Source organism: Artibeus jamaicensis, unplaced genomic scaffold (assembly GCF_021234435.1).
Source record: "Artibeus jamaicensis isolate MK-2021 breed Jamaican fruit bat unplaced genomic scaffold, CSHL_Jam_final contig_465, whole genome shotgun sequence".
NCBI lineage: Eukaryota > Metazoa > Chordata > Mammalia > Chiroptera > Phyllostomidae > Artibeus > Artibeus jamaicensis.
The window spans coordinates 34742070-34757779 of record NW_026521843.1 but is presented as its reverse complement, the minus strand read 5'-3'; the positions used below and the strand labels follow the sequence as shown (position 1 = coordinate 34757779).

General features: G+C 45.5%; 1 protein-coding gene across 4 annotated transcripts; it reads left to right on the top strand.

Annotated features, from left to right (window-relative positions):
- The first annotated feature begins 2535 nt into the window (after positions 1-2535).
- On the top strand, positions 2536-9592 carry GPR75 (G protein-coupled receptor 75). 4 transcript variants are annotated; one of them, XM_053667107.1, is made up of 4 exons: positions 2536-2800; positions 5293-5847; positions 7201-7446; positions 7532-9592. In XM_053667107.1, the coding sequence occupies exons 2-4, from the start codon at positions 5754-5756 to the stop codon at positions 8941-8943; spliced, it is 1752 nt and encodes a 583-aa protein (XP_053523082.1). In that variant the 5' UTR covers positions 2536-2800; positions 5293-5753; the 3' UTR covers positions 8944-9592. The 4 variants fall into 4 exon arrangements, with proteins under 4 accessions (XP_053523082.1, XP_053523083.1, XP_053523084.1 ...); XM_053667108.1 differs by lacking the exon at positions 5293-5847 and having other exon boundaries at positions 2537-2800; XM_053667109.1 differs by lacking the exons at positions 5293-5847; positions 7201-7446 and having other exon boundaries at positions 2539-2800.
- Positions 9593-15710: the final 6118 nt, after the last annotated feature.

Below are 15710 nucleotides of genomic sequence, written 5' to 3'. Positions count from 1 at the left end.
CACTGTGTTCCTCTGGCTGAGACTCAACATCAGCATCTTTGTATAAAGCTCCATAATGCTCATTTGAGCAGCCAAGATTGAGAGCCACTGGTGAGGACTAAGGCCCACAATAAACCAGAATGGTGCAAATCTGAGTTTCCAACACGTGTGCCCTGTGTGATTCTGCTCCCAGGTTTAAACAGTGCTTATTACCTTGACACTTCAATCTGGTTAAACTGTGAATTATTTAATTCCCTTTTTACCGGTCAGCTTAAAAATGAAAGGGAGGAGGGAAAGAACAGGGGCAGATGACTACTGTTGTCCACGTCCTTGAGTGTATGTTGCATTGAAAACAGTGGTGAGCAGAGCAGGAGCAGTGCTAAGTGCAGTGAGTGGCGGAAGGTGAGAAAAAGGCCCGCGTCCTTGAGGTAAGAGCCACAGCAACCTTTGTTTCTGAATTGTATCTTTTAAATAAAGACTTAACAAAGTGTGTTTCAAAATTGAGGAGGAAAATTTACCAACCTGTTAATGTGAATGAATAAATGTTAGTGTCAAAAAAAAAAAAACATTGTAAACAGGTTGAGAAAGCTGCTTTCAAATATTCGGAAGGGCACTGTCAGCCCCTGAGGTTGGAGGCCACTTTTGGTAACTAGCAGTATGGCCAGAAAGAACCGGTGAGAAATTTTGTTGTATTGAAACAAATTAACTTTTCCTACATGGTCTTCATAGATATTTTCATGGACAAGGATCACTTCTCTTGTTAACATAATTGTGAGTATTCCCGCATTGTTGGACATAAAGGTGGTTTTCCGTTTTCTTTACTACAAATTACACTGCAATGAACATTTTCATACCTTCATCCTTAAAACTTCTTCAGGTATCTTGGTATATTCCAAGGACTGGGATTTTTAGGTCAAGAATCTAAACTCGTAAAAGTGGCTGTGGTAATGCTTTCCTCCAAGTGCACATTGGTCAACCTGCGTTGCCAATGACACTGTGTTAGAATGCTGGTTTCCCTGCAAATTAGCCCATTCATATTTCAGTGTGTGATAGCCAGCCCTGCTTGGGGTTGACTACTGAGCCAGTGTTCTTTTCAATTTGACACAGTTGTCTGGTACATAAAGTAGCGGTAGCATTGCTGATGATACTAAGCAGTTCTAGAACTTAGGTAGTTGCTGATTTCCTCATTCAGATCTCTAGAATCCTTCACAACCTGTAAGTTGTTTTTCTTTTTTCCTTTTCCCCCCAGTGTGACATAATTTCTCCCACAGGTGTAAATCTGCTGCATTCCTGCCCTAACCTGTTACAATCTCCTGGCATGGCCAAGTGCCTGGAAATGAGCTGGCAATTACACACAGTAGCTAATTCATATGGAGAGGGTTATAATTTGGAGTTTCCATTCTCAGTACCGTCTTCCTGCCATCATTTCTAGGGCCCCAGGTCACCATTCATGACAACCTAGAATAGAACTGCTGCATTGCAAGAGTTTGGGGGTGGAGTATTACATGGGAGCTGATGGGATATTTTTCTTCAGAAGTAAGTTCATTTCTAAACAACTCTGGGAGCATGGTCACCTGGACTGAATGTCTACTCCATAAATTATCCAGCCCTTTTTGTTTCAATGAAAGCATAGGAGAACTAGGATAGATAAGTGATAGGCATAGATCAAGTTTTCTGGTGCTTGTCACCAACAGTTTAGCCAAAATAGGATTTCAACAGCAATAGTCTCACTAAGTATTCCACTTGAATTAATTTTCTGGTTTTCTGGCGCCGGGGTGAAGGCAAGGACGTTCAAATAGCACTCTCATTTTTTAAATACTACCCGTCCAGAGGTTAGTAAGGTCCCAGTTATTCAGAATAGCCAACATAGAGGGATGTTACTTGATGGCTCAGACTAAAATGAAACCCTCTTTGTAAGTTCATTGTTTTGGATGCGTGGGCGCTGGCAGAGCAAGCGGCTGGTAGTTTCGGTTTTCCGTCCTTGCTCACTAAAAATGTGCCCCGCCGCGTGCCTGCCGCCACTGCTTTCCATGGTTTTTAACATTTCACATTCACGTCCACGATTTCTTGGCTTGGTTGTTTACGTGGGTAGTTTCTTTTTGCTTTGCGGTCGTTTTCTGGTAACTCCCCTTGCTGAGCTCCTTTAGTAAACTCAATACTTTCAGAGGGCGGAGAGAAAAAAAAATCTTTTATATAAAGTTGGCTTGATTCAAATTGTTACTATGGCTTGATTCTCAAATTCTAACCTTCAAAGGACGAAACTGGACAATGATGCCAATTTAGGAGAAAACGTACTGAGCCCCGAGAGGCGCACTGGCGGCCCTGGAAGCCCAGGGACGCCCCCAGGCCAGGCCGGGGGCAGACAAGGGCCACTACTGCGGATAATGCGGGTGCCATCGGTCTGAGGTCGAGACCCCGGGGTCGCTGTGGGCCCCCACCCTCCCCCTCTTTCTACCCCGTCCACCTGCCCTTCCCGTCGGTCAGCCTCAGCCTGTATCAAGGAGCCTGGGCTCTCGACGGCGAGCCTCGCGCCCGTGCAGAACCGGGAGCGGCCGGCCCCCCAACGCACGACGTGCCGCGAGGTGCTGAGCCCGCGACTGCAGGCGGGGCCCCGGCCTGGGAGTCGGGCGCAGGGGGCGGCGCCCTCCGCGGCTCCGTGACTGCGCCTCTGCGCCCCCGGCTCTTCGCGGCGCCCGGGATGCGCGGAGGCGGCGGCGATGGCGACGGTACCTCGGGCCCTGCCTCCTCCCGGGCGGCGCTCGGAGCTGGGGTCCGAGCTGCGAGATGAAGGAGGAGGGGCGCCGCTGCAGCCACCGGGCAGGTGAGAGGCCGCGGGCCCCTGCAGGGAGCGTCTCCGCAGGGACAGGGAGGGTCGGGGCCCGGGAAAGCCGGGGGTGGTTAGCGAAGAGTGCGGTGCGCTGGCCCAGGCCTGGCAGCTCCGCACCTGCAGTCCTGGCGCAGCTGGGGGCGGGGGGCAGCCATGGCCCCTGCCCGCCCTTCTGCCAGGCCCGCTGTGGCCGTGGAACTCCTTCCCCACCGGCCATGGCCTGGCTGAGACCTCCTCTCCCCACCAGCCCTCTCGGGAGTCTTGCAAGCTTCCTGGCCCGGCCTAGGCCCTCCTTACCTAACTCACCCCGGGAGCTCCTTCCCGTCGTCAGTCCCTGGCAGGGGCCGGCGCCCCACCCCATCTCCATTGCATACCTAGACTGGGGTGGGGGTGGGGGGTGCTCCACAGCCTCCCCACGCCCCTCAGCCACTGACCCCACCCCACCCGCTGCTCCGGGCCTTCCAGAGGTAGTTCTGCTGGAGACGAAGAGCTTGAACTCTGAAATAAGGTAAATATTGCTCGAATCTTAGTGACCTTGGGCAAGTCATCCAACTTCCCTGAGGTTTTCCGGATCAGTGTAAATACAATGGGATAATGATACAATGTGTGAGGGGTAGACTCGGAAAATGCCCGTCCTTGAGAAACGAAAGGCATTCTGAGTTAAAAAATGCATCTAGGTCCCGAGTTGACTCGGGAAAGCTCATATAAAATGTAATAATGTACTAACATATTAAGACAACACACTAAATTACCAGACTCTTCACACGTCTTAAGGTGAAATCACTGTCACAGTACAATAAATTTATATTTACAATTCCTTGTTTACTAGTTACTTTAAGATCCCGCCTCTTCAGTTGTAACAAGATGCACGTGTTATGAATTCAGTCCGTGTTTTTGTAGCTAATATGCCTGCTTAAGACAGGTGTTCCAACTTAAAATTTTTCTGGGTTTGTGATATTAATCACGTTGTTCTCCAGGACCTATTTATGGTCCTAGAGATAAAGAGTAGCTTGTATGCTGTCATTGAAAAAAGTTAGTAATATTTAATATTTAGTCACAGCAGATAGCTACTCACTTACCTCCTCCTCACATCAAGGAGTTTTGTATTTCTGTCTTGACAGCTTTGTTCCAAATTGTGATCTCAGCCTCCTCTTTCTTGCAGTCCCGAAGTTAGTCCGAGGACCTAGGGTTACTTACCCTCCATTTCCTTTATTTCTCCTCAACCTTCTCTGCCAAAACCTTTACTTCTATTCTGTCTTCTGCTTTCCCTCCTTTTTCTCTTCAGCCTCTGATCGCTAACTTTTCCCCCCAAATTATCCCAATAGGAGTGATTTATCATTACTTTATACCAGAACCCTAATTATCAACTTTGACAAAAATGTATACAGAAGTATGTTTAGTGTGTGTATTCAAACTTTGGGTTCCAAGAACTTTGACTTGGGAAGAGATTGCAATAGCTACTGGGTAGAATTATATTGAGAATGAAATAAAGTTTGATAACTTGTGGGAAGCGTCCAGTATAAGCGCCTGGCAGTTAATCAGCACCCAATAAATTATTCCTGCTGCGACAGTCTTCTGATCTGGGTCCTTCCCTTAACCTCTTTGCCGTTCTGTTTTGCCTCGTGGTGAAGTGTGGGTTTTAGAGAGTGACTGCCTGTTTCAGATTCATGCTTTACCACTTGAAGTTGGGCGTTGCCTCTCCGACTCAGTTTCTTCATCCATAGAATGGAGATAAGTTAGAGTAGCTGTCTCAGAGTTGTGAGGAGTCAATACTCCGGCGCTAAGAAGAGTGGGCGGCACATCATGAGCACTCAGCGAAGTTCACACACTAGTAATGATGCTGATCGTTGCATTCCTGACCTCGCAGTCTCTGTTAGTTTGTAATCCATTAGGAAAACGTTTAGTTGATGAAAAAATGATAACTGCACAGAAAGTGCAGTTTGCCCCTCATCTGCTCCAAATCTTCTTTCCCCCTGCCTCTTACCTTTGACTAATATTGGTTTGTCATTTCATTTTCCTTTTGACAACTCCAGTTCCAAACATCTCCTAGCTGGGGGGTCCTCAAAACTTTCCCCCCTCCACTTCTTCAGTATTGTCCACTTACTCAGTGTTTCTCTTAGCATCCTGATTCCAGATTCTTCACCCTTCCGATTTCCCCCAAACTACATCCCTGCTTCCCTCTTCACCCTTGCTCCTCTCCCTGTTTCCAAAGAGGAAACCACTGGCGTTGGGGTCGGGGGTGGGGAGGAGAGTTTGTAATAAACATTAGTATTGCCTCTCTGTCCTTCCTGTCTCTTCACATTGGGTTTTCTCTTCCACTTCTCTTTTCATCAGTTAATCCCAATCCTCTAATTAACAATAAAAAAACACAGTAAAAGGGTATCTTTTTCACCATGTATCAAAAAAGTGTTCAGAAACTACCACAATCTTAAAGTGAAAACAATAAGCTGCCCATTATTATTATTTTTAAATTTCTAATCATTAAGGAACCAAAGGCCAGGAGTTGCATTCTGCTCTCTCACGGAACTTTTGTAAGGAAAGTACAGAAAAGCCAGCCTCACTTCCCAGAGGAGACATTCATCCTGCTGCCATGACCCATCCCAGCCGACCACTGTGAACATAGAAGACATCATCATCTCCCTTCGTGAAGGACACCAGTCAGTTACGTGGGCATCCCCAGGACGGCAGTTCTGTCTGATAGTCACTGGCACAGCCATGCCCGTTACGGAAGGCTGAGCGGCTTCTAACACTGGGTGGTCCGCAGCTGCTTCTTGGAGCCCCCAGTAACCCCTCACTGACCCAGCCCCTTCCTCTGCATCCCATGATCCAATAACCCAAAGGGTTAACCTCTGGCAGAGCTGGAGGCCTCAGCTTGAGCTGGTGGTTAAATATTCTGAACATCAACCCTGGACCTCCCCGGTGCTACTGGCTGTTCCTAAAATGCTGGATGAGAGCAGATACCTTTCAGTTGTCAAGAGCACTGCATCAGGCTCCAAGGAAGAACTTCAGCTGTCCCACTTGGAAGTATCTTTGGGAACAGGGTGGGTGCCAAGCCACTTAGGGCTTTTGGATTTGGAATAACAGAAGGTTTGTGTGAGTGTACTTTAAATCTCATTGCAAAATAGCGGGAGAAGGGTTACAAAAATAAAGGAGCAAGAGGGAAACAAGTTCTTTCTTTAAAGCAGAGGCTGTCTTACTTTTTTACCCACAGCAGCTGGCATAAAGCTTGTGTGCAGTGTGCGCAGCGTGGTCGGTGTAAACTGCAGGAGTGCGTGCGTGCGTGAGTGGGTGCGTGCGTGAGTGGGTGGGTGCCTCCTGCTTCATCATGATGCTTTCATTGGAAGAATGATAGCTCACATTTATATGGCAGTTTAAGGTTTACCAAGTGGTGCTTTGCACCTTGTAAATCTCAACTATAATTCTGATACTCTTCATTACTTTCATTTTTTCCCTTCAAATGTGGTCCTACACAAAGTGTTTTTTTCCAAAGGAGTGTATGGAGTTAGCCAAGAAATCACAAACAGGGAAGAGATTGTAAATAAAGGCAATTAAAGGGTTCTTCTTCAGGAAAGAAATGGGACTTGTTAGTTATGTAAAGGGCCACAGTGCACTTCAGCAGTACCTCTGCTCATATTTTCGGCACATGCTGTTCAGCCCAGCCCTGCTACAGAGACCTGTCCCCTGCCCTCACCTCCCCCGCCCCCACCCCCAGCTCCTCTTCGTCAGGACTCCGTCAGCCTCTCTCAGCCTCTACCCCGCTTGGATCAGGTTCCTCTTCTCACTTCCATAGCACTCTGCTGTCCTCTGGTTTACCCCATTAGGCTGTAATTATGCAGTTGGGTTGGTCTCCAACTAGATTGTCATCTCTTTGTCCAGGAGGTTTTGGTCTTGTGTCTCCAGTGTCTGGTACCAGAGTGTTTCTGAAAGTAACCTCTGGCCCGGACTGGTGTGGCTGGGTGGGTTGGGCCCCATCCCGCACCGCCGGTCCAATTCCCCATCAGGGCGCACAGCTGGGTTGCAGTTCCAGTCCCGGTGCTCATGAGAGGCAACCGAATGATGTTTCTCTCCCTCCCTTTCTCCCTCCCTTCCTCTCTCTCTCAAAATAAAATTAAATCTTTTAACAGATCATTAAAAAAGTAAGAGTAAAATCTGGACACCCTTTAATCAGAATCTCAGTGGGTGAGGCCCAGGAATCTACTTTTTTATCTGCTCTCTAGGTGATGCTTAAAACTGGTTGGAAAACCACTGTGTCCTAAAACCTCAAATTAGCTGGATAATTGTATTTGGAGGTGTGTGTGTCTTTTCCGTGTTGGGCTTTCTGTGCACCGGGTCAGAGCTGACAAACACTCGTGGTTTTCTCAAAAATCATGCGATCACTCTACTTTCTGTTTCAGGACATGCGTCTCCATGTGCAGGCTTTTCTGCCTTGGGTCTCTTTTGTCATGTATCACTCACCTGTGAGTCTGAGGCCCTGACTCCCTTCCCACAGAAGGAAGAGACCTTTCTCTCCGAAGATGAACTCAACGGACCGTCTCCAGGACGCCCCCAACACCACCTTGCTCCCCGAGCCTCACTTCCCTGGGGGGAACCGCACCGCTCTGCAGGCGGACCCCCAGGGTCTCACCCACACGGCCACTTTGGTAACCTGTACTTTTCTACTCGCAGTCATCTTCTGCCTGGGCTCTTACGGCAACTTCATTGTCTTCTTGTCCTTCTTTGATCCAGCCTTCAGGAAATTCAGAACCAACTTTGATTTCATGATCCTGAACCTGTCCTTCTGCGACCTCTTCATCTGTGGAGTGACGGCCCCCATGTTCACTTTTGTGTTATTCTTCAGCTCAGTCGGTAGCATCCCGGATGCTTTCTGCTTCACCTTCCACCTCACCAGTTCTGGCTTCATCCTCATGTCCCTCAAGACAGTGGCCGTGATCGCCCTGCACCGCCTCCGCATGGTGCTGGGGAAACAGCCGAACCACTTGGCCTCCTTTCCCTGCACCTTGCTCCTCACAGTGCTTCTCTGGGCCACCAGTTTCACCCTCGCCACCTTGGCCACCCTGAAAACCAGCAAGTCCCACCTCTGCCTTCCCATGTCCAGTCTGATTGCCGGAGAAGGGAAAGCCGTTCTGTCTCTCTACGTGGTCGACTTCACCTTTTGTGTTGCCGTAGTGTCTGTCTCTTACATCATGATTGCTCAGACGCTGTGGAAAAATGCCCAAGTCAGAAAGTGCCCCCCTGTAATCACGGTGGACGCTTCCAGGCCACAGCCCTTCGCGGGGGCGCCTGTGAAGGGAGGTGGAGATCCCGCCCACTGCACCATGCCAGCCCTCTACAGGAACCAGAATTACAACAAACTGCAGCACCTGCAGACGCATGGCTACACCAAGAGCCCTAACCTGCTGCCAACTCCTGCAGCCAGCCGGCTCCAGCTGGTCTCAGCTGTCAATCTCTCCACGGCTAAGGATTCCAAAGCGGTGGTCACCTGCGTGATCATCGTGCTGTCTGTCCTGGTGTGCTGTCTTCCACTGGGGATTTCCTTGGTGCAGGTGGTTCTGTCCAGAAGTGGGAGCTTCGTCCTTTACCAGTTTGAACTGTTTGGATTCACCCTTATATTTTTCAAGTCAGGATTAAACCCTTTTATATATTCTCGGAACAGCGCGGGGCTGAGAAGGAAAGTGCTCTGGTGCCTCCAGTACGTAGGCCTGGGTTTTTTCTGCTGCAGACAGAAGACTCGTCTTCGAGCCATGGGCAAAGGGAACCTCGAAGTCAACAGAAACAAATCCTCCCATCATGAAACAAACTCCGCCTACATGTTGTCCCCAAAGCCCCAGAAGAAATTTGTGGACCAGGCTTGTGGCCCAAGTCAGTCGAAGGAAAGTGTGGTCAGTCCCAAGCTCTCGGCTGGACATCAATACTGTGGTCAGAGCAGCTCAACGCCGGTCAACACGCGGATGGAGCCGTACTACAGTGTCTACAACAGCAGCCCGTCCCGGGAAGAGAGCGCCCCCTGTCGCGCACAGCCGGTAAACTCCTTTGGATTTGCCAGCTCCTATATTGCCATGCGTTACCACACCACCAATGACTTAATGCAAGAATATGACAGCACTTCCGCCAGGCAGATTCCAGTCCCCTCTGTTTAGAGTCACAGAGACTGGAGGATCTTGTGTAAACTTTTTTTGTTTCTGATAGTAATTGATTTTTTTCACTTTTGTGAGACCAGTAGTAGAACAAAACAAAGATTCAACTAAACATTCGGCGTTTACTATTTTCTTTGGTCTGAGGTACTAGCATCTATTATTGGTTTGCTTTGTGCTTTCTTGATACTCTAAGATTTAATGTAAAAGTTTATTATTTAGATTTGTACCCCGACCTGTGTTCCAATCTTTTATACTAAACTTTTAAATAGATGCTCTGCATCTGTTTAAAGGGATGACTCATGCTGCTATGTTAAAGTAGAAGGTGAACTGACAGCGATCATCTGAGTGTTGTAGTCCTTCCAGGTATATGTGAGCTGGTGTTTCAAAGAATGGAAGGGTCTGATCTTTGCTGAGATGTTATTTTTATGAATTGAATTACAAATGTTGATTCTTTGAAGTACTGAAATGGGGAAAATACACTTTTTTGTTAGCACACTTATTTGAATAAATAATACATTGTTAAAGCAGAAAATCAGAAATTTATTATCTGTAATGATCTTTATCAAAAATACACAGGTATGAGGGACTTTCATAAGGCAGTCAACCAAGAATAGAGTATTATGATTTTTATTATTTCTTACTAGAGACATTGCTCAGTCGAGTAGCTGTTCAGCTCTTTTAAAAAGGAAGATGCGGAGAAGTGGGAGGAGACCGCAGCGTGGCTCCGATCCCCTGGTTCTCCACATACGGTTCTACTTGCCATTTTGCACAAGAGATTGCTGAGAAAATTCAACAACCAAGCCAGTAAGAGAGAAATGGTGGAAATACAACCAGGGTCCAGCCTGATGACAAGGGGCCAAGTGAGGCGTCCCAAACTCTTGGCTCTTTCAGGAGCCGGAGGAGACCAAAGGCTTGGGTTTTGACGAAATCCAGCAATGGCAGCAGAAAATCATCCAAGGACAGGACACAGGCCTTGATGCCCTTTCTTCTGTCATCATTCGCCAGGAGGAAATGCGGCAAGAGATTGGGAATGAGCTGGATGAGAAAAATGAGATGATTGATGACCTCGCCAACCTGGTGGAAAACAGACGAGTAGATTCGCACCAGGCATGTGAACATGGTGGACAGAAAGTCAGCATCTCATGGGATGATAATGGTGATTTAACTGCTGCTGGCAGCTGTCAATGTCATTGCGGTCTGGCCTGCCAAGTAGTGGCAATAAAGGGACCAGCAGCTGTGACCTGCTGGTGAAGGAGGAATGCTCAGCACTGTTTTGGTACATGAAACCTGCTTCAATAAATTCCCTCAAAGCTTGGGGCCAGGGGGAAGATGTGTGTCTGTGGTAAAAGCGATCATTCTATTTCAGAATGGTCATGCCCAGGAATCCGAGTGAAGAAGACTGCCCCCTTGGAAGAGGTGTGCTGTTCTGGGGAGAGTCAGGGCTGCAAGGGTCCACCTCAGCCAGATGCTCTTACGTGGAAAGAAACCTCGATTGTTGTGTGTTGGACGATCTTTGTCATTTCCCAAGAAGGGTTAAGGATGAGAATGGGAGAATGGGAATGTTTCAGTTTATACTTTCCTTCTGTGTGAGAATGGCTTCTTAACAATCTGACAAAAAGTTTCCAAGTAACTATTCAGAAATATTTTTTGTCTTATCTATAATTGTGGTGGAAAAATTCTTACCTATTTTTAAACGATATTATGTTAGTTCCCTCCCATCAATCTTAAACTGGAGATGAGCAGTAAGGAAAAATAGATTAAGTATTTCTACACCTAAAACTAATTTTATTATATACTCTGTGATTTCTAGCATAACAACTGTAAATTCATATTTTTATGTAAACATATTTTTATTCTACAGTTAGCATTTGAATTGCACTTGTTATAGTTTTGGAACAATAACTGCTAGACACAAGATGAGCATCAAGAAACAAAATCTATCTTTATAAATTGTATTCAAGAACCGTTATTGCAGATTGGGAAGGCATTTTTATTCCTGTGGATGAAAGAGCGGCAGTTTACAGCGCCCCCTGCAGGCTGTTCCCAAGCATAGAGGCCGTAAGAGGCACGGAGAAGACTTGGGAGCCGCTCAGCCTCCTCTCGCAGCTCTTACCTTTCAGTGTCGGCCAGTCATTTCTGTTTCTGAAATTGATGTATGAGATGTGGGTTTAATTTTTTTAATTTACCTTTTAGGGCTCTCCTCTTACCTTCTTTCTTTATTTTTGTTATTCAATTTTATAATAAAAGAAAATATCCACTCTTTTTTTTTTTGGTAATTGAATGCTATTTTTGGAAGTTACTATGACCTATTTCAATTGTGCTTTTCTATTTTTACTATAATTCTGTTTTCATTTATTAATGCTCTCATGAGATAGGTTAGTGTATTATCTCTTTTTTGAACACAGAAGTATGAGCTCTAGTATCTTCTCCCAAGAACATTTGAAGAATTGTGGCAATTTAGAAATCAGACTTTCTCTAAAATAAGAGCCTGGTGTTTATCCCGATAAGCCAGATGGCTTCATAATTAATAATATTAAGAAGATATTTCATACTTTTAAAGGCATGTGTTTCTTTTGTGGCCAGGCATTTCAAATGTGATTCAATAGAAGATTTTTTTAAAGTAATTTCTACTTGTAAAATTAAAGATGACAGGTTTCCTGTGTGACCTTTGAGCTGACTCATTTTGGGAGGGTATAGATTGTAGTGTAAAGAAAACTAAGTATGTGCATATGAGGCCTCCAGTCTCTTTATGCTCATCAATGATGAATTACTGATGAATGACTGATTTCATTTGCATGGAGTACATGTGGGCTAGGTTCTTAGCCCTCCTCCATGTCTGCATCTGCAGATATAGGTCTACAGATACAACTTCTCTCTCCATAAGGGCTAAAATGAGAACTAAAAGTAATGAGAATTCAGTGGAGTACGACTAATTATCAGGGAATATTAATCGGTTCTCTTAATGCTTTACTGTGATGCAAATCATGTGTATATTTCAAGCATTTTATAATTGTTCTGATGTTAACCATTAGGCCAGATTTGTATTTCTGATGCTTTTAATGTTCTTTTAAAATAATGTTTGGAAAATAAAAATACTGAAAATTCTAACATTTTGGAGTATCAGATGGCCATATTATGAGTTTTCTGTTCAATTATTTGAAAACTAACAGAATAACAGTGATCATTATTGCACAAGGGAGAATATATTGAAGCTCAGAGACAGTTATTTTCCTTAAGAGATGAAATAAATTGACATTTTGTAGCATGTGTAAATGTTGAGACTAAGAATAACTTCAGCCCTGGCTGGTATGGCTCAGTGAATTGAGTGCCAGCCTGTGAACCCAAGGGTCACCGGTTCAATTCCCAGTCAGGGCATATGCCTGGGTTGCGGGCCAGGTCTCTAGTTGGGGGGCGTGCAAGAGGTAACCACACATCAGTGTTTCTCTCCCTTTCTCTCTCCCTTCCCCTCTCTCTAAAAATAAATAAATACAAAGGGTAATTATTTATTAAACTAAGTTTCTCAACCGATAGGAAAAGTCCTGAGTAAACATTTCAAAAAACCTCTTTAAAACAGATTAAAATCTGGAAAAATATACAGAGTTTTAGAATTTGTAGTTTATCAATCAGAGTTTGGTTTGGAGAATCAGAAAATATTAACTGAAGCAGAAAAGGATTGACCACAGGAAATTAGATGTGTACGCACTCATCAGAAGAAGTTCAGGCCCCTGCGACTTGTTTCCAGGAAAGACTGCACAATAAGCACTGCCGTCTGATGAGCCAGGAGAGCTCCCACTTCTGCTACAACCAGGAAGGGAGGAAGTCCCTCAGCCTCCCTGGACTTTGCCTTCAAGGGCACCCTGTTGAAGTAGTCATGCCGCCACCTCCACAGCTAACCCTCCTGACATCTCCAAAGCAAGTGGCTGAAGCAAAGCACTGCTGCAGAAAAAGTTTGGCGGGATGCATTGAGTTGGTGGAACCCAGTTTGTGTTTATAGCCCTACCTTCCTGCAACCCTGGAAACTAGTTACACTACAAAGGCAAACTAAAAGGAAATTTGCAAGATGCTGAGTCGCGATCTCTGTCCACAGTGGGCCACCTTTTTGGTCCTCAACATTTGTATTCATACCTTCAGCCATTCTCCCACTTGAAACAACACAACTTCTCTCATTTAAACAGAAACATGCCTTCTTTCCTGCAGCCTGGCTGCTTTTATTGTTGTCTATATCTTTCGTGTTTTGCAGTTTTAATATGATATGTTTCTTTTTATGTATGTTAAGATTTGCTGGACTCCTTGAGCCTGTGTCCTCATGTCTTTCATCTGTTCTGGACAATTATCTTTTCAAATACTGTTTGCGTCTCATTTTCTCTACACTCACCTTGGATTTCCTGCCCCCCATGTCTTTGTTTTTCTGTTGTACAGTCGTGCACCGTATAATGACATTTTGGTCAAAGACAGACCACATGCACAATGGTGGGCCCATCAGATCATAATGGAGCTGAAAACTTCCTAGTGATGTAACCATTATAAGGTCATTGCGAACCCCATTACTCATGTGTTTGTGGTGATGCTGTCAACAAACCTGCACTGCCAGTCATAGAAAAATATAGCACATACAGTTGTGTACAGTACATACTACTTGATAATAAACTGATTTATATATTTTCTGATTTATGTATTTACTATACTTTTTATTATATTAGAGTGTCCTCTTTCCACTTATGAAAAAAGTTTGTCGTAAAACTGTGCTGTGTTATACTGGCCACAGTCTCAAACATCTTGTGTTTACTGTGAGTTTTGACTGCATCATTTTCTCTTGTGCTTGATTTAATCTCATGTTATTTTGTTCATCACGGCCCCTAAGTGTGCAAGATCCACTGCTAATGTTGCTAGTGAGAGGCCACGTTGGGTGACTGACCTATAACCAAAATTAAAAATGATCAAGGTGGTAAGTGAGCTTGCCAGGCAGGCGTGTCCCATTCCTCCAGAGCTACAACCCGAAGGATGGGAACGGAGTGACAGAAGCTGCGGAAGGATCTGCCTCACTGGAGGTGAGTAGACTAACGAAAATCTGGGAAGGCCTCTGTCAGACAGAGAGGAGCTTCTGATGACCTGGAGTGAAGGCCAGACACAGAAGTGTGTCCCTCTCAGCACTACGATGATCCTGGCCAAAGCAGAAGTTTGTCATCTTCAGAGAAAAGGCTAGATGCAACTATGGTGTTGAACTTACTGCTAGGTCTGGGTGGTTTAAATGAATCAAGGGTTGTTACTCATCACATAATGTGGAAGTGAGTGGTGAGTATGCAAGTTCTAGATAGGCCGATTGTGGAAGAAAATTACTTGCCAGTGCAGATGAAGCTTCTCTGTTCTGGAAACTGATGCCTGAAAAGACAGCCAAATCAATGCTGGTTGGAGGTTTTTGAGGACAGGACCAGAGTCTTGCTTGAGAGCAGTGTTGCAGGCTATCAATGGACTCCCTCCGTGATCCGGCACAGTGAGAACCCCAGGCCTTCACGCACATCAGGAAGTACACACTGCCAGTGCACTACAGGGGCAATGAGAAGTCGTGGATGGCCCAGCTCCTCTTCCAAGACGCCCTCCTGAATTGCTTTGCCAGGGAGATGGAGAAGTACTGTTTGAAGAGTAACATACCTTACAAGATTCTGCTTATTGTTGATAATGCTCCCAGACATCCTCCTTTTATTGGTGTGTTTCATCCCAAAATCAAAGTGGTGTTTCTTCCTTCAAACACCACCTCTTTGATCCAACCAATGGATCAAGAGCAGCTCTTTAGCCCTGACTGGTGGGCTCAGTGGGTTGGGTGTCAAACTGAAGGGTCGCCAATTTGATTTCCAGTCAGGTCCGTGCCTGGGTTGCGGGCCAGATCTTTGATGGGGGACATGCAAGAGGCAAACCATACATCTTTCTCTCGCACATTAATATTTCTCTTCTTCTTTCTCCCTTCCCTTCTCCAAAAATAAGTAAATAAATATTTTAAAATAAAAGAGAAAGGGAGTTACAGTAGGTTTGAAGACTTGCTATCTAAGAAGGACCTTTGTCCAGGCTATTGCTGCAGCTGAGGAAGAGACTGATGCAATCCTGGAGCAGTTACAGCATTTGCATCAAGAACGTTGCTTGAGTTTGGGGCAGTGTCACCAAAGAGTGTATGAATGGCATCTGGAAGAAGACTCTCGAGAGTTTGGTCCAATGACCTCAAAGAATTTGCCAAGGATGAGCAGTTTTCAAAAATCAACAAGGTTGTGGTTGAGATAGCAAACAAGATGAGCTGCTTTTAACCTGGGTGTGGGTAAGGACAGCACCGAAGGGCTCCCAGACGTGGTCCTGAGGAATTGACTAATGAGTTGTTGGAACAGGAGCACACAGCTGAAGAAGAGGCAAGAGAAAAGGAAGACTCAGAAGAAAAAGAACTGTCCCCCGCCCACCAACAATGGACAGAAAAGGGTTTAGCAGAAGCTTTTGCAGAACTCAACAAATTCCTTGAAAAGTTTGAAAACGTGGACCCTGAAAACAAAAGATTTTCCTTAACAGAGTTAATAAAGTGTTCATGGTGCATTATCTGCTTATAAGCAAATCTAGGATGCAAATAAAACAAACCAAGCAAACTGTCGTGGACATATTTCTGCAAACATGACTCCTTTGGCAGAGCCTCAGGCAGGTCCTTCAGGTCCCAGAAGAAGGCCTTGTCATCATAGGAGATGACAGCGCCAGGTGTGTTACTGCCCAGAATGACCTTCCGGTGGGACATGCTGTGG

Excerpts from the sequence above, each read along its gene's own strand:
- GPR75 (XM_053667107.1), top strand. The coding sequence starts at position 5,754 with ATGAGAGCAGATACCTTTCAGTTGTCAAGAGCACTGCATCAGGCTCCA. Across the intron at positions 5,848-7,200 it reads GAAGTATCTTTGGGAACAGG|GACATGCGTCTCCATGTGCA; the intron begins GTGGGTGCCAAG and ends TTTCTGTTTCAG. Across the intron at positions 7,447-7,531 it reads TCACCCACACGGCCACTTTG|CCTTCAGGAAATTCAGAACC; the intron begins GTAACCTGTACT and ends TCTTTGATCCAG.